This window comes from Erythrolamprus reginae, chromosome 5 (assembly GCF_031021105.1).
Source record: "Erythrolamprus reginae isolate rEryReg1 chromosome 5, rEryReg1.hap1, whole genome shotgun sequence".
NCBI lineage: Eukaryota > Metazoa > Chordata > Lepidosauria > Squamata > Dipsadidae > Erythrolamprus > Erythrolamprus reginae.
Genome location: NC_091954.1, coordinates 86,948,972 through 86,974,326, shown reverse-complemented (window position 1 = coordinate 86,974,326; position 25,355 = coordinate 86,948,972). Strand labels below are relative to the sequence as shown.

Below are 25,355 nucleotides of genomic sequence, written 5' to 3'. Positions count from 1 at the left end.
GGGATATTAGTGATGCAGTTGAGCACAAGAATGTCATGGATTTTTAAGAGAGGATTTTCTATTTTTCCAATTTTGAAAGAGTTTTGTTGTTTTCTTCTATTGCTGTAGTCATCTTTTTGTGAGTCTATTATTACCAAGTCATCTTTTTGTGAGACTACGGTGTGTCCCTGAAAATAAAATCCTGTCTTATATTTTTTTAACCCTGAAATAAGTGCTTGACCTTATTGCCATGCACTCAAAAGCCCAATTGGATTTATTATCAGGAGATGTCTTATTTGGGGTAAAACTGGGTATTATTTTTATGAGTTTCTTTGTTTAAAGAATGATGGGGAATAATGAAAATAATTACTGTTAATTTTCATCAATGCATGACCAGATTTCTGGAAAAATCTCAGAATTAGGTAAAAAGGGGAGGGTTTTGTAACCTTAGGGTTAGTGGTGATCCACTTATTAAATCTTTCAGTCCTTCGAATGGGACCTGGAGGGAGCTGCCCTTCTGCATTGAGTGGAAAAAGCTGAAAGGATCATGAATAAATAGAACAATGTCTCCTTTTGCAACTATTTGCAACCCATAAGAGTAATTATTGAATATAATAAATAATACTAACTGTTAACTTGTTGCTGTACTTGTAACCAACATTTAAATACTATGCATGCTATGTTTGCTAAAATGCACTGCCAGGAATGGAGCTTATGAAGGACATATGCACTATGGAGCATATCCCAAATTTATTGGCTGCCCAAGTCCTGACACACTAGTTATAGTTTAGGTTCCTGTCAAAACAAATTATTCTGCTGGACGGTTTTTTTAAGCCCTTCGTTCATCCTCAGAATAAATGAACTTGTATAGCACATGTTTCTTTTGTTTAAAAAAATCCCCCAAACTATAATAAATGTGCCTTGTGTTAGGAAGAGATGTGTAGCATGAAACAATTATTTGGGAACTTTAATAAAAGTAGGGAAGTATAGAATGCAACATTTTAATTTAATTTAACTTTGTCTTGTGAGAATGTTTTCTTCTACAAAATAATTTACTTTAGGCAAGTAAAATATGTGGTTAATAAACCCACAACTACATGCAAGCATATCACTATTTGTTTCATTATTTTTTGCAAATGTTAATTTCTTGGATTAGCAATATTATGTAGAATTTGAAAATTTATTTATTTATTCATTCATTCATTCATTTATTTATTTATTAGATTTGTATGCCGCCCCTCTCTGAAGACTCGGGGAGGCTAACAACAATAAAAAAGACAATGTGGACAAATCGAATATTAAAAATAATCTAAAAAACCCCAATTTAAAGAACCAATCATACATACAAGCATACCATGTATAAATTCTATAAGCCTAGGGAGAAGGGAAAATTTCAATTTTGCATGATTACAATAATTTGTATTCTCATCTATGGAATGTTCATACAAGTTCTATAAGTTTAGTATATCATGTGGTTTTGTTAGTATATAATAAAATGCAATATATACTAGTATTCCTAGGGTGAAGTAGAGGAATTGATAAACAAAGGAAGTCAAGTGTCATGGAAGAGCAGTAGCTATGTCTGCTCAAAAAGTCAAAATATTGGATGCTGGACAGTAATATAAAACATTCTCTGGGCTTTTATATTTGCCTGCTGCTATTTAAACAGCTGGCCTTGTAAAAAGAGTGTTTAAGTATAATAAACGTTCTCTAAACTTTTCTCACTTTATAACTGAAGCCAGTTGCTAAGTGTTTCCTAAATGCTGAATCACTGAGCAATAGTGAAATGTATTTATACACACCAGTTGGGAATATAAAATACTACTGTATTTGCATCCATCTGTATGCAGTGGAATGAGAAAATAGACTAAATGGGAAATAGTTGCTTTTTATGACTTATCCATCAATATGCCATATCTTTGTTCTGTTCAATGAGTTGGTTGAAAACTCATCACAAGCTCTGAATTAACTATAATCTTGAAAGATGATCAGAAAAATAAACTGGTTTGGCTGTTTGTAGGCATATACCATTGTAGGCACACTTCTTATTCTAAAAGAGTACATTGTTGTGAGCCGCCCTGGTCTACAGAGATGGGCGGCATACAAATCTAATAAATGAATGAATGAATGAAAGAATGAATGAATGAATAAATAAATAAATATGCAAATGTTTGCAAATGAGGATGTTTCTAAACTCTACAGTATATTTTACTTTGATGCATTTCATTTTCCCATTTATATATTTTTTAAAATCAAAGGAGCAACAATTAAGGAGATTAGAGAAATGCGTAGTACTCCCATTGCCTGCCTCTGATTTACGGTAGATGGATTGCTTTTCAAAATAAATTGTATTAAAGGTTTTATGAGGAAAATAAAACTTAACAAACTAGTACAAAGTGAAGGAAAGGAAGAAAGGAAAGAAGGGAAGGAAAGAAGGAAAAGAGGGGAAAAAAAGCTTCTGTTTTTTGTTGTAGGAAATATAAGTACAATTATCAAATTTTGTACCCTATGATTACAAAGAAGCTCACTTTTTTCTATTATCATTTTTTCCTAATTATAAAACCACAAATTATAAGCACATTTTTTCAGTTCATGCAAAAAAGTCTATAAGCAGCTCCCAGTTAGCCATAAATGTAGATATTGTTGGCCATAAGAACAGATATTTTCTACTTTAGAGGGATTTATTGTAGGAAATTTGGAAGAGAAAATGGAACTGCTTCTGACCAAGTGGCATTTTTTATAAAATCACTGGTGGTTCTCTCTTTCTAACTAGTCTTCTCTGTACTGCAGAAAATTACAGTGCCATAAATACAAGAACTTGGATTGTCAATTGGCAATGAGAGAAAGGATCCTCCCCTGTTTTTCATCTCACAGTTCTTGTGCTTGTCGGGAAACCTATGATTGTGTTTGTCTGGAAACCTTAGAGAAGGCTGTAAAGCATTGTGAAGCAGTATATAAGTCTAAATGCTATTGCTATTGCTATACACAAGTTTGGATCAGATCTGTCCCTCTGTTCAGTATTATAATATTCTGGAAATAATCATGCAATATCCGATGACATATTTAATTGATATTGCCACTCATCAGAAAAATGCACACCTTATTAATAGTGGAAATTTGTTTTTCTAGTTGACAGTAGCTTGATGAATGCTTCAGGTCTTCGTCCATAGAGAACTTTTTTTTAAAATTTCTGTGTTATTTTTTGTGATTTTTATGAATGTGGGTTTTGAAAGCACAAAGGGTTATGAAAACACATGCTTGCCACTTGCACATATGGATTTATTCAGTTCAATTAGAGGGAGGATGTACATGCCTATTATGTGGACTCTAAATTGCCAGCTTCTAAGTAATTTCAGTGTACATTTGAGAACTCAAGGTTATTTATTTTTCTTTAACCCCATACATTTACATGCCTCAGAGGGGAAAGGCTGTCTCCTTTCAAAAAGACACATTGACCTTCTGAGTTCAGCCGTTTATCTCAAGAGTTGGCTGGCACAGTTTTTCCTAATAGCCACTGGTCAGTGCCAACAATCTTGGGTATTTCCCCCCCCCCAATTACCTTGATCTAGCACAAAGAATACTTTTGCTAGTACTGGTATGTGCATAGGATTTGAGCCAGTTTTAAAAATCATGACTTGGATAAACTTCAGTATATTCATTATAGTTTATGTACATATTTTTTAATTTTATTTTAAAGACAGCAGATTATAAAAGAGCCAGCAATCATTTGAAACCGATGGAGAAAGTAACAAAGGTGTGCAGGGAATGGGTTGAATAGACCCATGAACATGGCCAGGTTTATTCCACAGGACAGATGTTACTTTGAAGAAAGCATCCTCGCTCATATTCTAAACTGTAAACAGTAGAATAGGACCAGAAAAAGGGGGAGGGAGTGAGATACATTTTTAAAAGGCCTCTCCAAAACAAATTTTACTTAGGAATTTTCATGGACATTATAATGGGCTGGGAACTAGAGGGATGGTCAGCCCACAGTAGGAAAGAGTTGGCTAAAGAGTTTCAGAAGGGACCTTCCTAGTTTATGGGGAGGCAAAGACAAGAGTGGGGAGTAGTGCTTTCAGACTAGCAAGTTTATTTTACTGTAAATCTTGCAATAAATGTAGTAGTGCTCATGGTTTTAGCTTTCTGTCTCAAAGAGCTGGCAGACATGTTCATATTGTGTTTTTAGCAAAAGCAAAATGGTTAAACTCAAACTGTTTAGAATTTTATACACTAATATTAGTACTTGTTCTGTCGGGCTCTCTGGTAGACTCCTCCCAAAAATTCACAGGTACAAATTTCAGACACACACACATTTGAAAATTCAAAACAATGTTCTTTATAATGAAAATTCTCTTAAACTAAGCCCTCTTTTGGTGTGGTAAAGAGCACTCGTCTCCAAACAAACTGGTAATTTGTACAAGTCCCTTATCAGTTCTGTGATACTTAGCTTGCAGCTGTGAGGTAATTCACAGTCCTTCTTCTTTCACAAAGTGAAATACACTTTGCTCTGGTTTAGTTTCAAAGCCGGGAAAAATCAGCACACAAAAAGTCAAAGTCAGTAAAGCAGTCACGAAACACAAGGATCAGATAATCCTCCACAATGGCCAAACCCACAGGCTGCTCTTTATAGCAGCCTCACTAATTATCACAGCCCCACCCAACCACAGGTGGCCTCATTTTCTTTGATAATAATCTCTCAGTTGTTGTTGCCTATGCATCGCTCTCCACATGCCTGGCTGTATCATTAACTCTTGTTCTGAATCCAAGGAGGCGTTAGATAATTGATCTCCTTCTGAGCTGTCTGCCACACTCTCCTCCTCCTGTCACTCATGTCTTCTTGGTCAGAGGATCCTTCATCAGCAGATTCCACCGGGGGGGGGGGGCAAAACAGGCCTGCAGCATGTGGATGTCTCCTCCACATCCACAGTCCTTGGGGCAGGAGCTGGGCCAGAGCTAACAACAACAGTACTCGAATATGATTATGTGACTGATTGCCAGTTAGTGTTAGATGTTTTAGTTCGTTTTACCACTACATTTTTCAACAGTTGTAATTTCTGTCCCAGGGACCCATGCATTGTATTAACCTAATTTTCAACAATTGGATTTTTTAAAAAAAGAAACTTCAGAAAGAATGGGATGAGAAGTAGCGGAAAACAAATGCTAATTTTAGATTAATTTTTGAATTATGGCTTGCCTGCTGAGAAAGCCGGATTAGTGTCAAAGTGCATTTAATATTGGTAATCATTTCTATTGTACCTTATAATATTGCCTAAAAATCTATATTCATAACATTATCTCTTACTGTTCCCAGATTGAATACAATCTATGGAAATAGTTATTTTGCAGCATTCTGATTATCCAATGTAAATGCATTGTGTTATGGAAATGATCACAGAAAAACAGCTTTTAAATCTAAATCCATACTCCTGGCAACGGAAAATCCTATGTACATATTGGACAAATTGCTAGGCTTTGTGAATGCCTCTCTCATTCAGATTTCTTTAAACCCAGCTTACAAAAAACATCCCTTCCTTTCAAAATAGCTTGGTTGTGTGTAACCACAGCGCCTGGACGACATGTCATTTGGTATAGTGGTAAGGAGGAAAGGTTGGAATGGGAAATGTATAAATCCTTTTACTCTTTGTGAACTGGCTAGGCACTAGAAAGACATTTGAATATTATATTAATACAGTAATTTTTAATTTACATTGTGTGCCAGTAATTGCTACTCAAATGAGCAAGTAGTTTAACAATGGCAATTAAAGGGAAAGAAGAATTAGAGTATTATGTATAGGAGCGTTTTTATCATTGGATAGAAGATGAATATAAATGAAAAGAGATATGGTATTAAATAAAAAGAAAGGGAAAGGTTTTGCTAGAAGATAAGTTTAATGGAATTGTAAAAGTAGAGTTGTTTATACAGTATATTAAGAAAATAGTGGTTAAAAAAGATGTTTTTTAAAATGTTGTACCCAGACCGCATACTGTGATTGATTACGTGTTGTTTATTGGGATTTTTTTTAAAATAAAAATAAATTAGCAAGTAGTCTTATCAATACAGTGGTACCACTACCTAAGAACGCCTCTACTTAAGAATTTTTCTAGATAAGAACCGGGTGTTCAAGATATTTTTTGCCTTTTTTAAGAACCATTTTTTACTTAAGAACCCGAGCTCGGAAAAATTTCCCAGGAAATTTGAAAGAGGCACGAAGGCCCGGCCAGTTTCTTGTCATTTCCCCTTTAGTCCCAGCCATCTTGGGCTTTTTTGGGCTGCCAGAGGAGCCTTTCAGTGGTGCTTTAGAATGTTTTGGCACTCCAGATTGAATGAAGCATTTTACTTTCTCTGGGCACTTGGAGAGGGAATAAACATCTGCCAGCACCCAGAGAAAAGAAACATTTTCTTTTCTCTGGGTGCGTGGAGACAGAATAAACCACTTTGCTGTGGTGACTCCCTCGCGCTGCCTCCCATACACCTGGCGTGAGGTTGCCTCCCAGAGCATTTGGCCGTGGAAAGGCAAAGGGGGGCGCTTCGCTGCAGCTGGATCAACTCTGCTTCAACCAAACCGAGGTGTCACCACAGTGAAGGAAAGGTGCTGGCTACAAAGCTAGCAAGCAAGAGGAGAGGAGAGCCCTTCAGCATGAGAAGGAAGAGGAAGCAGGTAGCACCAGCAAACACCGTTTGGTCAAAAGAGCGGGAGGTTTTATATGCCACCCCACCTCGAGGACTCAGGGCGGCTTACAACATATTTAAAAAACCCAATATAAATATCTTAAATCCAATTAATTTAGACTAGTAATCTGTTTATTTAGATTTGTATGCCGCCCCTCTCCGCAGACTCGGGGCGGCATAACACCCCCAGTAATATTAAAAGTCAACCATGCCCATACACACTACAGACATATATTACATTAGTTGGCCAGGAGGCTAGGGCTTAATGACCCCAAGCCTGGCGACATAGATAAGTCTTCAGACTCTTGCAGAGGGTGAGGAGCATGGGGGCAGTGGGACTCTCTGGGGGGGAGCTTGATTCCAGAAGGCCGGAGCCCTCACAGAGAAGGTTCTTCCCCTAGATCCCACCAAATTACATTGTCTAGTTGATGGGATCTGGAGAAGGCTGACTCTGTGGGACCTAACCGGTCGCTGGGATTCATGCAGCAGGAGGCAGTCCCACATGTAATCTTGTCCCATGCCATGTAGGGCCTTATAAGTCATAACCAACACTTTGAATTGCATCCAGAAACCAATCAGCAGCCAGTGCAGTCCGCGGAATGCTGGTGAGCCATGGGCATACGTAGGAAGGCCCATGACCGCTCGCGTGGCTGCATTTTGCATGATTTGCAGTTTCCAAATACTTTTCCTCAACCTGATGACTTCTTTTTCTTCAGTTATATATTTTCTAGTGTGAAAGCCAAAAATGCATGAAAAGGGATGGTGCTAACATCTTTTTTAAAAATTGAAGTTTGTAAATTATTTTTTTATATTTTTTCTGGATATTTTTTTTTCTGAGTACAGTGGTACCTCAAGACACGAACCCCTCGTCTTACGAACAACTCGTGATACGAACCCAGGATTCAGAAAAAAATTGCCTCTTCTTACGAACTTTTTTCGAGTTACGAACGCCAAACCCGAACTTCCGGGTTCGGGAGGCTGCTGGGAAGCCCCCTGGCTGTTTTAAAAGGTGACCGCTGGGCTGGGGGGCTTCCCAGCAACCCCCTGAACCCGGAACCCGGAGGTTCAGCAAAAGTTCGGGGTTCGGGAGGTTGCTGGGAAGCCCCCCAGCCCGGCGGTCACCTTTTAAAACAGCCGGGCGGCTTTCTAGCAGCCTCCCGAAGCCGAACGCCAAACCCGAACTTCCGTACTAATGTATGTCTAAAGTTTTTGGCTGGGGGGGAGGCAGGAGGGCGGGCCACCCCACCCCAGTGCTTCACCTTCCCCCCCCAGCCAAAAAACCCAAAGGTCCCCACAACAGCACCCACTGCAGCCAAAATGACAAAGCCGGGCAGTTCCCAAGCTGCCGAAGGAGACTTAACACCGCCCCTCTGTCCCACCCATCGCCCGTATCCCCCCCGCCCCCGCCGCCCTGTTTCAGCTCCCCATTCCTCCAAGTCACTTCGCTCCTGTCCTGGCTAAACCATGCGGTAGCAAACAGGCTTTGGGGTTTTGGCTGGGGGGGGGGTTAGGAAGGTCCTACTTCTCTCCCCAGCCAAAACCCCAAAGCCTGTTTGCTGTCCCACCCATCGCCCATATCCCGCCGCCGCCGCCCGCTGGCTGCGAGCGCTCTGCCAGGCGGCCAGGAGGCATTCAGCGCGTGGAGGAATGGGAAGCACAAACGCCGGTGGCTTCAGCTTCCCATTCTTCCATGCACTTGGCCCTGAACGCTTCTTGGCCGCCTGGCAGAGCGCTCGCAGCCAGCGGGCGGCGGCAGCAGCAGGGGGATACGGGCGATGGGTGGGACAGAGGGGCGGGGTTAAGTCTCCTTCGGCAGCTGGGGAACTGCCCGGCTTTGTTGTTTTGGCTGCAGCGGGTGCTGTGGTGGGGACCTTTGGGTTTTTGGCTGGGGGGGGGAAGGTGAAGCACTGGGGTGGGGGGGCCGGCCCTCCTGTCTCCTCCCCCAGCCAAAAACACAAAGCCAGGCAGCCGCCAAAGGAGCCTCCTGATTCTCCCCGCTTCTCTGTCCCGCTCATTGCCCGTGTGCGGCAGAAGCTGCTGCCCGATTGCTCTTAGCCGGCGGGATGCAAAGTGCTGGGGTGGGGGGGTGTCCTGACAGCCCCCCCACCCCAATGCGAGCGGCAGGGAGTCGCCCATGGCCGGCAGAAGATCGCTCTTGCTGACCTGATGCCTCGTGGTGAAGTTGGACAAGAGCGATCTTCTGCCGGCCATGGGCAACTCCCCGCCGCTCGCCCATGGCCGGCAGAAGATCGCTCTTGCCCGGCTTCCCCGCGAGGCAGCAGGTTAGCATCCTGGGCAGGCAGGCGGTGGGCGAGCGGCGGTGAAGCCGGCGGTTGTGGCAGCTGCTGCAAGAGGCTTCCCCGCCTCCTCAAAGCAGCCTCCCAAACCCGAACTTTCGCTGAGAAGCCCCGCCGCCCGGCTGTCACCTTTTAAAACAGCCGGGGGCTTCTCAGCAGCCTCCCAACGCCGAACCCGGAAGTTCGGGTTTGGCGTTCGGGTTCAGGAGGCTGCTGGGAAGCCCCCCCTGCTGTTTTAAAAGGTGACAGCTGGGCGGCAGCGTTTTTTTTGTGGTTTTTTGTTGTTGCACGGATTAATTGACTTTACATTGTTTCCTATGGGAAACAATGTTTCGTCTTACGAACCTTTCGTCTTACGAACCTCCCCCTGGAACCAATTAAGTTCGTATCTTGAGGTACCACTGTATGTTCAAAAGCTAAATTTCTGGCACTGCTTTTGTCACCATCTTGCTTTTGGCTTTTTTTTTGGCTTTTTTGAGGGGGGGGCACTGTGCATGAAGCACAGCCTCAGGCCGTGGGAGGAAGCTAACCAGCAGCGAGATAAGTTAGAAGCCACCTCTGATACAAAGCTCTTTTTTTGTTTGTGTTTTTGGAAGAAGTCAACTTTTAGCTCAAAGTTGGTCTTCAAGTAATAATTTATAATCAACTTGCTTGAATTATAAAAACAATACTTTGATCTTAAAATGTCTAAAAAGAAAGCAAAAAATTACACATGCTAGCTAACGCTAAATTAGGATTTCTAATGCAATACATTCCTATAACTTGCATTTTCAAAGTGTCCATTAAGTTTCTATTTAATTCAACATGTTTGGAAAATAAAATCATTTTAATGAATTATTGAAAAAGACAATGAGAAAACCGAAATCTTGAATGGATTACAGAACTGTATTTTAGGATGTAAAAAAAGTTCTCTATATAGGCATAGATTAAATATAACATACATCTGATGAAGCCTTTGCAATTATTGTTAGAACAACGTTAATTTCTTGTAAGCAATCAATTTTCCTGCTCAAACAAAGCAGCTCAGCATTTGATTTTCATTATGTCAAATGTGGTCTTTTTAAATTACTGCATAAGTAGCATGACTTCCAGGGAAGAAATGGTGAACTGAACTAGAGCCAACAACTGCAGCAAAATGAATTGATGGCAAGAAGACCAGTTCTTCCTGAATCCTCTTGGGACCAACTGATACAGATTTCCCACAAGTGCATCAGACGATTGCTCCTCACGAGAAAAAACAGGATGAGAATTTGAATGTTGGACACTAAAGGAAACCAGAATGAGCTAAAAGCTAGGGACACTAAAGGGAACCAGAATGAGCTAAAAGCTAGGGAACACTTAGTTTAATCTCTGGCATTGGACCAGAGTACCTCCGGAACCGCCTGCTACCGCACGAATCCCAGCGGCCGATAAGGTCCCACAGAGTTGGTCTTCTCCGGGTCCCGTCGACTAAACAATGTCATCTGGCGGGCCCCAGGGGAAGAGCCTTCTCTGTGGCGGCCCCGGCCCTCTGGAATCAACTCCTCCCGGAGATTAGAACTGCCCGCACCCTCCTTGCCTTTCGTAAACTACTTAAGACCCACCTATACCGCCAAGCATGGGGGATTTGAGACATCTTCCCCCAGGCTCATTATTATTTATGTTTGGTATGTATGTGCTGTTTGGTTTTAATTATGATACGGCTTTTAGTTATTTTTAATATTAGATTTGTACCATTGTAATATTGTTTTTATAGTTGTTGTGAGCCGCCCCGAGTCTTCAGAGAAGGGCGGCATACAAATCTAATAAATTGAATTGAATTGAATTAATCTTGATACAGAAAGAAACAAAATATGTATTTTAACATTCTCATAATGAAGAATATGTTTGAACAATGGACCCAGAAGTTAATTTGAAAAGTGTCTGCCTCTGTAGATAGAACGGCATTTCAAAGATATTATGGAAGTGGAACAGGTTTGTTCTGACAAGATTGAGCTTGATTTAGAAATGACAGGCTACAAGAATGATATGGAAAAAGATGCTAAACTAGAATTATACGAGGGTCACCCAGAAAGTAATGCATCACTTTTTTTTTTCAACAATTATTTATTGAACACAATGAAATTTACACACAAGAAAGAATGCTGTTTCTTCTACACTCCCTATTTTTTCCACGTAATCTCTGTCCAGTTCTGTGGCCTTCCTCCAGTGAGACACAAGGGCATGTATGCCCTGACGGTACCACTCCTTGTTCTGGTCACAAAGCCATTTCTGCACTGTGCGAATCACCTCTTCATCATCCTTTAATGGCTCAAACAAGTGGAACAAACATTTATGAATGTTCTCAACAGTTTCTTTCTCTGCAGTGAGAAATTCAGTGACACGCTGCTTGTAATGTACATCACTTACAGACGTCATTTGAAAACACTGCTGCAGCTACACTATCTGTCTGAAGAAACGCAAAATTTGTACATGCACTCCTGACAATTCAAATAATGTATGTCTAAAGTTTCGCATTCATACCATTACCGTAGGCTGAGAAAAGAAATATGGTGGGTGACCCTTGTAAAAGAACTTACGTCTTAATAATTACAATGGGGATATATAATATATTAATTATATTTTTTCTTTGCTATATTCTTATTTTCTTTGCATTTTTTTCCTTTATAAACCATTTGTTATTTTTTCTTTCATATTGTAGTTCGTATTAATTTTTATTGATTTAATTATAACCCTTAATAACTTTTATTAAAATTACTATTAAAATTACCACATAAGCAAATGACTTAGATATATAAAAATAAACTTGCAGGAAGATAATCCACACCTATATTTGTAAATTGAGGGGAAATGTTATGGACACAGGGACTGTTGGGTGTCGTCATACAGAACAGCCTTTTATGTTTTAGTAGCTTCTAGCCTTCGTTGCGCTGCAATTTTCACTATCTTCAGACAGGCCGATAGGTCTTAAAATCCAACATAACAGAAGGGCAAACAGATGGATAAAGGATATAGAATGTTCTTGGTCAAACTGTTTTTGTAGCTTTTCAAGATAATGCCTACTTTTATCACCTTGCTCTCACATTTTGTGAAATTAGCAATATTTTAGGTTGGGTATGTACCAATAGATTTGGCAACTCTGACCCTCCAGATTTCACTGAATTTCAATTTTCAACAGTTTTAGTCAATATGGACAATTGTGAAAAAAGCTAAGGATACACTCAAAGAGAGAAACAGGTGTCTGTCTTTAGGATGACTTATCAGTGTTACAACATACCCTTCCTTAATTAATTGATGCCTAATTTATACATACAATATAACTAACATACGATATAACATGACAGAAAATATAATTAAAATATGTAAAATAATTCATACTTATGGTAAATGGACTTTATACTAGTTTTTATTTTATTTATTATTATTTATTAGATTTGTATGCCGCCCCTCTCCGTAGACTCGCGACGGCTTACAGCAATGATAAAAACAATATATAATGACAAATCTAATAGTTAGACTGTAAAATAACAATAATACATTTAAAAAGTAAAAAACAAGAAACCCCAATATATAAAAAGCATACATACAGTCATATCATAGTTTGTTGTGTTTGGATCATTTTGAGGGGTTGGGGGGGATGTAGGTGGAGGGAGTAGTCAATTAAAGTATTACTTGTCATAAAATGGCCAATGTCTTAGAATTCTGAATGCTTCATATATTTAATATTAGCTCTGTGCTAATATTTAAAATATATTGTAACAATGAAGATAAAATAAATACGCCAAAAATGTTTAAAGAAATTCTGAAGCGACTTGAGAATAACGTAGGAAAATAAATCTTTTTGCAGAGTAAGAATGTTTCCAACCTTCAGTAAGAGTTAATAAATCCCTGAATTAATATAATCCCTGTCTTGTCACTCAGAGAGGGTGGTTTCACAAATTGCAAAAGCTAAATTTTGTTTAATCATAATTTGGTAAACAAATCGCAATAACTGGGTCACAAATGGCTCTAAACAAAATAAAGCAACCACATTAATGCTTGATGAAACTTGTGATTAAATTAATTTCGTATAGGAGAATGTTGCTTGTTTATTTAGCAATTTCTTTTGTTGCCTCTCAAAATACGAATTTTGCAAGATGACACATATAAATAATATAAATTAAATTAACTCTTTCTTTTCACACAATGAGCAATACAAACTTAAAATGCCCCAATGGAATTTTATTATTAATATTTATTATTTTACTTATTATAAGCTGCAAGCAAACTATTGGCTGGGGAAGGCTGCTCTACCCACTTACCTGGGAGTAAGTCACAATAAACTCAGTAGAGCCAGTTTTTGTTTAGGCAGGCATAGGCTACTATGGTTAGGACCCTCTTTTGACATGGGGCCAGGCTAGCTTAACCAAGCCAATGTTTTGGAATCACTGACCTGGCCCATAAGTGCCACCTCTGCCGGGCACTCATAGCAAATGGTGTGGAAGGAGACTTTAAGGTGTCATTTGAAGCTTTCACCCAGTTTCAGAGGATGCTTCATCTTGTCTAGCAGCAGGTTTGCCATGCCATTCATGGCTACCGTGGCACCCGCTGAGAACAACAAGAACCCATGCAGCCCCCCTGCCCTGCCTAGCTACCTTTTCTTCTGGGCAGGGGGAGCAGTGTGCAACTGGGAAAACACTCCCCGTCCAGGGAAATCAATTGCGAGGGACTGCACACGTTCCCTGGATCACACATGCTCTCTAGCATTGCTACATTCCCCCAGGGGGGGCGCATCCGACTATCTGAGAAGGACTGATTTAAGCCTTCTGCTGCATGAATCCCAGCGACCAGTTAGGTCCCCCAGAATGGGCCTTCTCCAGGTCCCATCAACTAAACAATGTCATTTAGCGGGACCCAGGGGAAGAGCCTTCTCTGCAGCGGCCCCGACCCTTTGGAACCAACTCCCCCCAGAGATTAGAATTGCCCCCACCCTCCTTGCCTTTTGTAAGCTTCTTAAAACCCACCTCTGCCATCAGGCATGGGGGAACTGAGGTATTCTTTCCCCCTAGGCCTTACAATTTACGCATGGTATGTTTGTATGTATGTTTGGTTTTATAATAAGGTTTTTTTTAGTTGTGTAGTATTGGATTGTTACATGCTGTTTTTATCACTGTTAGCCGCCCCGAGTCTGCGGAGAGGGGCGTCATACAAATCCAATAAATAGACAGATAGATAGATAGATAGATAGATAGATAGATAGATAGATAGATAGATAGATAGATAAACTATATCTTTTTATACATTTCCATATAAGTGAAATCAATGTTTCATTCATTTGACTCCTTAAAGCAGACTATCTTTTCCGTTTTCTTCAGATTTGAATAAAAACAAGAGGAAAGAAATGGCTGCTTTAAAACTCATGTCTATTCCCGGCTCCAACCAACACCTGAGAGCTTGCGCTGGCTCCCACCAACACCTGCACATGCACAGAATCGAAAAAACAGAAATCTTGCACGCACAAGTCCTTGCGAGAGATTCAGCTTCTGCATATGCGCAGAACCTGAACTCCACGTGAGGAGCATGTCCAAATGGGCACAAAAAACTTGCAGATCATCATCTTGTATCCCACCTCTCTTCTAGCTCAGACAAGCTTGGAAATTGGTATAGCTCACGACGGCCAGGAGTGCGTTCCTACCGGTGCGGTCTGGTGTGCAGCTCCGGTAATGGCGCACTGATTTCATAATTTGGGCATGACGGCTCCGGTGCTGTCTTTGAGGGTCCGTGCATGCCGCCATTTTTTTTCTTATTTTTGGTGATTGTGTCTGAGCATGCACAGAAGGAAAATTGTCTCTCTGCACATGCATGGAAGCAAAATTTGTGCTAGGAGACGTGTGTGCGTAACCTTGTGATGCTCCTGCAGTGCAGTGCTAGGACGGTAAGAGGAATCTGCCTCTGGAGATGGCCTATATTCCACTTGATTAAAGTTAACTTTGAAATAAACGTATATATGACCGATTTGGCCTTAATAAGATTGACTTCATTTCCTTGCAACTGCAAACTCACTTTATTGAACTTTGCAAACATTTTTGATAAATAAGCAATTTATTTCTCATCTCTTCGAGTTCATCTCTGAACAAAGGACAATTCTTGTCCTGAAAAAAGTCCACAACAGTGTTAAAAAGATTATAAAAGTGTCTCACATAGTTGCTTTTTGATAGCCAATGAATATGAAGCCGCAAACGATCAAAATCTTTACCATTCTCAATACAGAGCTGACAGAATAGTGAATCATTGAGAGCATGTACTTTAATTTTCTTCACTGTAGTAATGACAGTGTATATGACTTGTGTAAGTGATCACTGAGGTTTTTTGCAACCAGATGTTGGCAATGAATGACACAGTGAATGGTAAAGACATTTGGCACTGCTTTTTTTCAAGTACACACAGTAGCGACCAGTAATTGATGATGCTTCATCAGTTTCACAAGCAAGTATATTGATACCTTGTCTTACAAACTTAATTGGTTCCGGGACGAGGTTCTTAAGGTGAAAGGTTTGTAAGACGAAACAATGTTTCCCATAGGAATAAATGGAAAAGCGATTAATGCGTGCAAGCCCAAAATTAACCCCTTTTGCCAGTCGAAGCATCCGTTTTTGCACTGCTGGTATTCCCCTGAGGCTCCCCTCCATAGAAAACCCCAGCTCCGGACCTCTGTGTTTTTGCGATGCTGTGATTTCACTGAGGCTCCCCTCGCTGGGAAACCCCACCTCTGGACTTCCGTTGCCAGCATCACAAAAACTTCCCCTGCTGGGATTCCCTTGCAGCATCACAAAAACACGGAAGTCCGGAGATGGGGTTTCCCATGGAGGGGAGCCTCAGGGGAATCCCAGCAGCGCAAAAACGGGTGCTTCGCTGGCAACGGAAGTCTGGAGGCGGGGCATCCCAGCGGTGGCGGTGGGTTTGTAAGGTGAAAATAGTTTGTAAGAAGAGGCAAAAAAATCTTAAACCCCGGGTTTGTATCTCGAAAAGTTTGTATGACGAGGCGTTTGTAAGATGAGGCATCACTGTATATTGATAAGTGGAATTTTCTTGTCTTTGAAAAACTCCTCAGCAACATGAAATATTGACTTCCCTTTAAGTATCTGTTTTTAGTTGCCCCACAAATAATTCTTGAGGAAAGCTTTCATCTTTAATAAAACACATATAAGCAAGAAGCAAAGATACAATGCCCAGTACAGTTGATTCATCCAGCTATAATGCAAAGTCTGTTGTCCTTAGTATGCTGCACAATATATTGTCCACATTCTCAGCCATTTCATCTATGCGTCTTTGCAATGAATTGTTGCCGAGAGGAATTGTCTTCATTCTATCTTGTGGTAATTTACGCAAAACAGTACTCAGAACCTCACTAATGGCTGGTAGGATGAGTTCTTCACCAATAGTATGTGGCTTTCCAAACTTAGCAATCAGCAAGGAAATGTTATATGATATTATATGTACGCAAACCATCAGTGTTTTATTGGGAAGCATTGTAAAACATGCATGGCAGTATTGGGCGCTTTTGAAATTTGTCACAAAGTGATTTTAAAAAGTTAGGTTTTTGTCTGCGCTGTCAGGATGTGCCTTCTTCAAATGTTCATTCAGTCTGGAAGGCTTTATTATAGGAAAATACTTTTTCATATAGTAAGCACCGTGGCAGCTGATCGTTTTATGATGCTGATATAAATCCATATTTCCGATATTCCACACTATATTGTCTACATTTGCATTTTCTGCTTCTGCCATTTCTGTTCTGAAAATCAGAACACTGACAATATGTGTATGTTTACATCTGATTTGAAAAGAGTTACAGTTGCAAGGGGAGGCAGTAATATAAATTATATTTTTTAATTGTTTAAAAATAGGGAAAGCTTGCCGAGGCAGGCAAAATACAAATCCAATAAACAAACAAACAAACAAACAAACAAACAAACAAACAAACAAACAAACAAAATAGAACAGCACGCACAAGGCTTAGTGTGGCTGCCAGTGTATGGTACCTGCAGGCTAAGGAGGTATGGAACCAGAACCGGAAGTTCTCAGCTGACTGGCAGTCAACAGAGCCCCAGGCAGCACCTTGTGATGGCCCACCTCTAGCACTTCTCTGCTACCCTCATTGGCTCTTAGCACACCCTGCCACCCCCCTTGTCTCTTATCACCCCACTAAGTCATCCCACCGCCTTCCAGCGGCGGTACCACCCACTTTGGGAACCAGTGATTTAACTAGAATCTAATGTAAAATAAATTCCATTAAAGAAATCTTAAGACCTGGAATTTTTTTAGAATACCAGAAATGAATTGAACATGCAGTCCATCCAAACAAAAGTTCTAAATACAATATATCAAAGTTTCATCATTTCCACAATGTTATTCAAAATGGAATGGAAGTAATTTTGTTGCTGCTGAGATATTTGTATTACTTAGTCATAGGCAATCTCGTTTTTCAGAGTACTATATTTTATTCTTCTCTTTCAAAAGCTTCATAATTCTTGCTTCTGTAAACAAAGAAGAAAAAAATAATAGTTTTATCATTGCATTGTTTTATAGTTCAAAAGGAATTTGGTAAGAATTATACTGCAACTTTTAATTCACTAGTACTTTTTTAAAAATAGTAACAATACCTGTAATTAATGCCATATGTGATAAATATTTTCGCAATGCTTAAATATAACTATTTTTCTCCTTTGGTTCAATTGTGTCTGATTTCCTAGATATCTTCTTGGCAAAAAAATTCAGGAGTGATTTGTTATTTCTCTAGAAGTGAAAGAAAATGACTAGTGTCCCACAGCTGGCGTTTACCAAAAGTGAGACTAGAACTCACAGTCTCCTGATTTCTAGTCCGATACATTAATAACTACACCAGACTGGCTCTCTATAACTAGTATTAGTTGCAAGCCATTTAAAATAACAGACTGAGGTAGAAATTCATTACTGACCAATTATATGCAGGAAATATAAAAGTTTTTATTGTGAATATGAACATTTTGAAGAATTTGGATTGGTGATGGTGTCCTGTAGAGGCCAAGTTATAAATATGGCCCGAACATGTGATGGTTCCCATCTCATGTAATTGGACACTGTAATTTCGACAGATGTTTTCCATAAGTCAACAGACTTGAGAGTTTTCATTCCAATCTTTAAAATGAAGTGTGTTTATGAATTGGATTTCTTCCTAATAATACATTATATAGAATAGAATAGAACATATAAAAATAGTTGCAAGAATTGTGTATTTCTAGTTTAATGAAAAGAAGGACTAGAGGAGACATGATAGCAGTGTTCCAATATTTCAGAGATTGTCACAAAAAAGAAGGAGTCAACCTATTATCCAAGGCCCCTGAGGGTAGAACAAGAAGCAATGGGTGGAAACTAAACAAGGAGAGAAGCAATTTAGAACTAAGGAAAAATTTCCTGACAGTTAGAACAGGTTGCCTCCAGAAGTTGTGAATGATCCAACAAGCGGTGTAGGATTTCTTGCCTAAGCAGTGGGTTGGGTTAGAAGACCTTCCCTTCCAACTCTGTTATTTTAGGCTCCAGTCCCTTAATCATCTTTGTTGCTCTTCTCTGCACTTTTTCTAGAGTCTCAACATCCTTTTTATATTGTGGGGAGCAAAACTCTATGCAGTATTCCAAGAGTGGTTTTACCAAGGAATTATAAAGTGATATAACACTTCATGTGATCTTGATTGTACTGTTAATGCAGCCTATAACTGTGTCGGCTTTTTTTGGCAGCTGCTGTACACTGCTGGCTCATATTTAAATGATTGTCCACTAGTTAGAACTCCTAGATCCCACTCACATTTACTACTGTTAAGCAAGGTATCACATATACGGAATTGTGCCTGTACATTTTGTTTTTCTTGCCTAAATGTAGAACCTTATTTTTTTCACCATTGAATCTCATTTTGTTAGATAGCGCCCAATGTTCAAATCTGTCAAGATCTTTCTGTATTTGGTGTTTGGTATCATGACTTCTCCATCTATCTCCTCATCCAAGTCATTAATGAAGATGTTGAAGAGTAATGGGCCTAAAACAGAGCTTTGGGGTATTCCACTGCATACTTCCCTCTATGTAAATGCAGTTACATTGAGCACTACACGTTTTGAATCAGTCAGTTTTGAATCCATCTGGTGGTATTGCTGTCTAATCCACATTTGTCTACTTTTATAGTAATAGATTATGGTCTACTTTTTCAAATGCCTTACTGAAATCCAAGTAAATTATATGGTCAGCATTCCTCTGGTCTATTAATTTTGTCACTTTGTCAAAGAACATTATTGGCCAATAGTAACTGGACACACAAGGAATTTGTCTTTGGTGCATATGTTCTCAGTGTACGATTAGTCTGGCATGATCTGTTTTTGACAAACCAATGTTGGCTTTTGGTTATTGCTTTGTTTGCTTCTAAGTATTTGCTGATTCATTCCTTGATTATCATTTCCAGAATCTTCCTTGGTATTGAGGTCAGGCTGATACATCTGTAGTTTCCTGGATTCCCCCCCCCTTTTAGAATATTGGGACTACATTAGCTCTTTTCCAGCTCTCTGGAAGTTCCCAGTGGTCCAGGATCTTTGAAAGATATAGTTCAGTGGTTCTGAGGATCTGTCTGCCAGTTCCTTCAGAACCTTGGGGTGTAATCCACCTGGTCCTGGTTATTTGAACTTGAGTCTTCGGAAAGGGGCGGTATACAAGTCAAATATAATATAATAATATAGTATAGCACAGCACAGCACAGCACAGCACAATACAATACAATATATTTTACACCCCTCCTTTAGCCATACATTAATGTCTGGTACATGTTGGCTTTTCCATTTTTGTTCCTTATATACTGATAAAACCTCTGTAAAGATAAGTCTACAACCTATACTACTAAGTTCATATCCCAAGCTCTGGAAGTCATTCTGCACAGAAAATACATCTTTTGGGGGTAGGTCATTTGTACCAAGATGTATAATAGCATCAACTTCACAATCCTTGTTTGATTCTTGACTATCTTAAGAATACGTCTGTTGTCTCTGCTGGCAGTAGCACCTGGCAGACACCTGAGCTCTTTCAAAACCTCCATATCATTTCCTAAATTTACATCCCTTACAATTGAATCACTAACCAGAAGATGGTTTCTCTTTTTGGATACCTTGATTTTCTTGTGTGACTTTGTGTGTGATACCTGATTCACACATATCTAATTTGTATAATTAAATAAAACTGTCATTGAGATAATGGATAATATCATATTTCCATTCAATAGTATTCTTTTATACTGTTTTAATAGCTAAGTCAACTTCTTAAATTTTGAGTTTCTAATGAAACAAATTCACTTAATTTCCTGTTACGATTGAAAATGAAATGAAGATTTGATTTATTACGTAAGATGTTGAATTTGGCCAACTTTACAATTGTTCCTTAATTTTCAGCTATCTTGTTTTATCAATCAAGAATATTTTTTCCCTTTTTCCTTCAATAGATAAGCTTTTAATTCTAACTATCGCAACCAAGGAAACAGATGGCTTCCACCGATTTATGCAATCAGCAAATCACTTCAACTACACAGTAAAGGTATTGTGTGCTCATTTGCCCTTTCACAATGTTGCAGACAATTTCCATTCGGTGTGTGTGTATACCACGTACTGTACATATATTGGGAATTTATGCATTAAGTTATCCCGGAGACCTGGTGAACCTATGTCACAGGTTGCACATGGAGACATATCTGAGGGAACATGAAGCTTGCCCCATGTCAGCGCCACATTGCATGTGCATGCTGGTGAGATGCTGGCCAGATATTTTTGTCCTTCCGGCGAGTGGGAGAAAGGTCATTTTTGTCTGTCCTAGGCTTCAGAAAAGCTTCCGGAACCTTCTGGATGGTGAAAAATGACCCAACAGACCTACCAGAAGTACAGAGGCTTCAGTGAACCCTGTGTGCATGCGTGAAGGACAGTGCAGGGGAGTTGTGCCCATATCCATGATGAGGGGGCATTGCATTATGGGTGTGGGCACATGCATGCACTATTGTGGACAGGTCCGTTTGGTATCCAAGCAAAAAACCGTTTACCATTATTGGGTTATACTTTGCTAAAATGAAAACATAGAATGAAATCATGAAGTATGTTACTGTGTTCTGCATGTGTTTGCCAGCTCAATATTATTCCCTCCTATAGCATTTTGTTAGTGTTCCTAGCTCTTAATCTTCCAGATGCTGTCTTTTACCATTTTACTAGACAGTTTCAAAGAATTATAGACTGAAATGTTGGCAAGATTTTTAACAGTTTGTAAATATTACCTCTTTCTGTTTCCACTCAATTATCTTCATGGTGCTTGCATCTGTTACTTTCCCCTTTATTCCATAATTTCATATTAACAATTTCACCTCTTGCCTTCTCAGTGCAATTTATTTTTGGCTTGATGATTTTATTCTGGCTCCTGGATTCAGTAAGATACTTGTTTCTCTGATTTAGTCAATGCACATATAATGATAATGGTCTCTTTGATTTTAGCACCATCATTTAAAAGTGAATGTTACCAGGGCATGATCTTTAGATGATATTACTTTTAATCTAAAACAAAAACCTTTTTTATCAATTAGTATTGCTGAGATATTGAAAATTTGGAGTGGAAACTGGATTGTGCTTTATGTTGTGTTGCCAGTAAACTCTTTTTTAATGAACATCTTAGGCATATGTGTGCAAAATTATGTGCTTAAAAACTTCAAATGTAGTCATGGTTTAGTAACTTTTAGTAATTTTTAGTAACTTTAGTAACTTTAAAATAAGGCAACAAATCATCACGTGGATCAGCCTATACATCATCTTCTTTTAACAACCCTATAATCCCTTTCATACCAACCTAAATACAGATTGGAAATCGGGATATTAGGTGTGAAATCCCCATTTTTCTAGTTTAACATATCTAGTTTCTGGCTTGAGAAAAAAGTTTTGTAATCACAATCGAAAAGACTAAAGAAGAAAGAAAGACCATATTTGTTCTAACGTTTTGTACCTATTAAAATCTGCATCCTGCCTCAATTTTTGTTTTAATTTCACAACCAGCCATTTAATGTCAGATTATATAAAAGTTATCAAACATCCTGCAACTTAGTATTATGAAAGTACTTTAGCTACAATAACTGTAAAAACATATTTAAGCTTTTAGGCATTTTTAGGCATTAGTGCAATGTAAAGTAATAGAGATAAATCATCAGAAACTTTTTCTTGATTTGCACAGAAAGGAGCAATTTTCCTCAGTCTACTCTTACTTTTGGTTCTTTTGATATTTTTGATATTTTTATTCCAAGCATATGTTGTAAAACTTAGTAGATATCAATCAGTTCTTTTAACACAAGTGGAGTCGGGCCAGGGGTCAACTATCCTTTCTTTTTAAAAAAGAGAAAAGTTAGAGTGAACCATATTATGCATATATACGCTCGTTAAAATATCATGTTCTCCAGAGTTAATCCATATTAATCCAGCATTTTACTACTCATAAATTTTCTGTATCCCAAACTACAGAAACCAATGACATCAGTTTTCAAATATGAGAGAATATTCTTAACCATATAATAATCCTCCCCATTTTTTCTTTCACGTGAAACTACAAATAGCATTATCTTACAGCAACTCTTAGAATAGAATAGAATATATTCTATATAATAGAATATTCCACTACTTTTCATAGGCAAATATTTTTGACATAGGCAGAAGGCCACTGTATACAGAATGACAGTATAAAATGGATAAGGATAGGAGTGTAAGTTTCTTAGACCTGGGAAAAGGAAATTGGAGACTGTTTTATTATTATTTTTCCAAGTTGATAAGATTTCTTATACCGATAGCGTATAAGAGTTATACCTGTATAAGTCTCATGACCACAAATGAGCCCAATATTTTGATTACTAAGCAAAGCAGTAAAGTGAATCATGGCCCATTTTACATTCTTTTTTTTTGCCATAGTTATTAAGTGAATCAATGTAGTTTCTAAGTGAATCATGAGATACTTAAGTGAATCTGGCTTCCCCGTTGATTTTATTTATTAGAAGTTCCCTAAGGTGGTTGCAAATGATAACCAAAGAGGCTTTGGATGCTGCAGCCATTGTAAATTCATGCCGTATGTCAAGCCCATGATTATGTGACTGTGGGTATGCTGGAATAGTCATAAGTGTAAGAAGTGGTCATAAGTCATTTTTTCATTTTGCCATTATAACTTTAAATGGTCATTAAATATTATTAAATATTTAATATTACAACCATATATATTAAACATATGGTTGTAAGTAGAAGACTATCTATATTATAGTTTTTGTCTGAATTCCACTCAAAATAGTGGGTAAATATCATTTTTGGGGAGGGATTTTTTTGGGATGGTGGTGGATAAAGTATACTTTTCTGGTAGTTTTTCATAACAGATTTAGTTTATTTATTTATTTTTATTTATTTATTTTGTCCAATACATAATACACATTGAAGAGAATAGATATGTAATAATATAAATAAAGAAAAGAATAGAAGAAAAGATATAAAAATATAGGTGAACATATTTGAAGGGAAGAAAAGATAAATGAGATAAGGAGAGACAATTGGAGAGGGGATGGAAGGCACACTGGTGCACTTATGCACGCCCCAAGGCTCCAAGGTGTCTTCAACCAGATCAATTTCAGGGTTGACACTGACACAGTCCAGTTGTCGATGTTCCTGTTAACTACTGAAATGATGGCAATATATATTTTAATAACCATTCCCCCACCCCATCCCAAAAATAAAAACCATGTTATTTCTGTTCCTAGGTCTTAGGCAAAGGTGAAAAGTGGAAAGGAAGAAATGGACCGAATTCTATTGGTGGAGGCCAGAAAGTACGTCTGATAAAATCTGCATTGGAGACATATGCCGATCAGGAAGATTTGGTGGTTATGTATGTGGACTGGTAAGAATTCTTTGTTTTGGGTTTCATATTTTAGTCATTGGAAAAGTAATAATAATAATAATAATAATAATAATAATAATAATAATAATAATAATAATAATTTATTGTCATTGTCAAAACAACGAATTGTCATTGGCAACGAAAGTCGTGTGACACCCAGAGACCAGTCCCACCATACATAAAATCAGAATAGATAAATTTAAAAATAGAATAAAAAATAGAATAAAATGTCCCACTCACTACAAATTACATTATTAGTTTTGTTGCATCAAGCTGGATCTTTTCTGCTGTCCAAGTCTCTCTTAAGGAACAGAAGATAAAATCTGTTTTCTACATCCAGTTTTTCCCCCCAAGTGGACTTAAACACATTGTCAAACACTATTGCAGCTTGAGTGATAGCCAGCGGCCTGGTTTATTGGCGAATTCGAAGTATGTTTGTTTGGCATTCTTAATTTTTGGGGCGATGTGTTGTTGTGTTATTAAATTTATTTCGTGTTTAATCGTTTTTGTTTCTAGTAGAATTATATTATTTTTGGGGTCGTTGTGGAGTGCTTTTTCGGCTTCTTGGAGAGCTATTTTCAAATGTGTGTGTGTCTGAAATTTGTACCGGTGAATTTTTGGGAGGATTCTACCAGAGAGCCCGACAGAACACCTGCCAATCAGCTTTTTTTTCTTATTTTGCTCCCCAAACACTAAGGTGCACCTTACACTTCGATGCATCTTATAGTCCGAAAAATATGGTATTAAGACTTTAGCAATATGCATTGTGCAATCTAGAACTGTACAGCTCATTCTTTTTGTATGCATCGATCCTTTCTGTCAGAAAAGACTAAGCAACATGTCTTTTTAATTTGCAATATTAAATGCACAGAATCTGTACCTAGCAATTTTCAAATCTTCTAATATTTTTGACTTTTAGGGAAGTTAAATGGTCATCACACAGTTAATCTCTGGACTAATTAAAAATAAATAATTAGAACAATTTTTTAAACAAAGGCAATGTGATATCCCAACACATTCGTGTTTGTTTGTTTTTTTGCCTGACTGCTTTGTGACTATTTTAACAAATAGTCTGGATGATTCTTTTTTGGGAAAGAGAAAGGGTAAAAGAAGCCAGCAGAATAACATTAGGTCATTCTGCCTTGTGGTGAAGAAAATGCTGTCTGGAAAGCTGTGTTCTGGGTTGCATCTGGATCATGTCACCAGCTTAACATTTCTGCTTTCAGCTTTGGAAAGAGAAAAAGTGTAGCTCTGAGCCAGCTGCCACTTTCCTCTCTCTTGCACCTTTTCTTTATTTTGCCTTGTTCTTTATCCCTGTCTCTGGTTTGATCAACTTGCCCAGAGGGCTGTTTGTAGCATCAACCAGACAGTTTTTGGAAACAGAAGAAATCTAAAAGCAAATTTATTTTGTTTCATCCTTCTGCCAAAACTTGGGCAAAGTGTGACAGTAAAAGTTTTTAGAAACTTACTCCCCCCCCTCCTCCCCCCACAAATT

At 38.6% G+C, this 25,355-nt stretch overlaps 1 protein-coding gene across 2 annotated transcripts in view; it reads left to right on the top strand.

Annotated features, from left to right (window-relative positions):
- PLOD2 (procollagen-lysine,2-oxoglutarate 5-dioxygenase 2) overlaps positions 1 to 25,355 on the top strand; it is an 82,310-nt gene that overhangs the window by 5,579 nt on the left and 51,376 nt on the right. For both annotated transcript variants that reach the window (XM_070753370.1, XM_070753369.1), the window contains exons 2-3: positions 20,412 to 20,503; positions 23,724 to 23,860. In XM_070753370.1, coding sequence (XP_070609471.1) covers positions 20,412 to 20,503; positions 23,724 to 23,860 — 229 coding nt within the window. The remainder of the gene's footprint in view (positions 1 to 20,411; positions 20,504 to 23,723; positions 23,861 to 25,355) is intronic.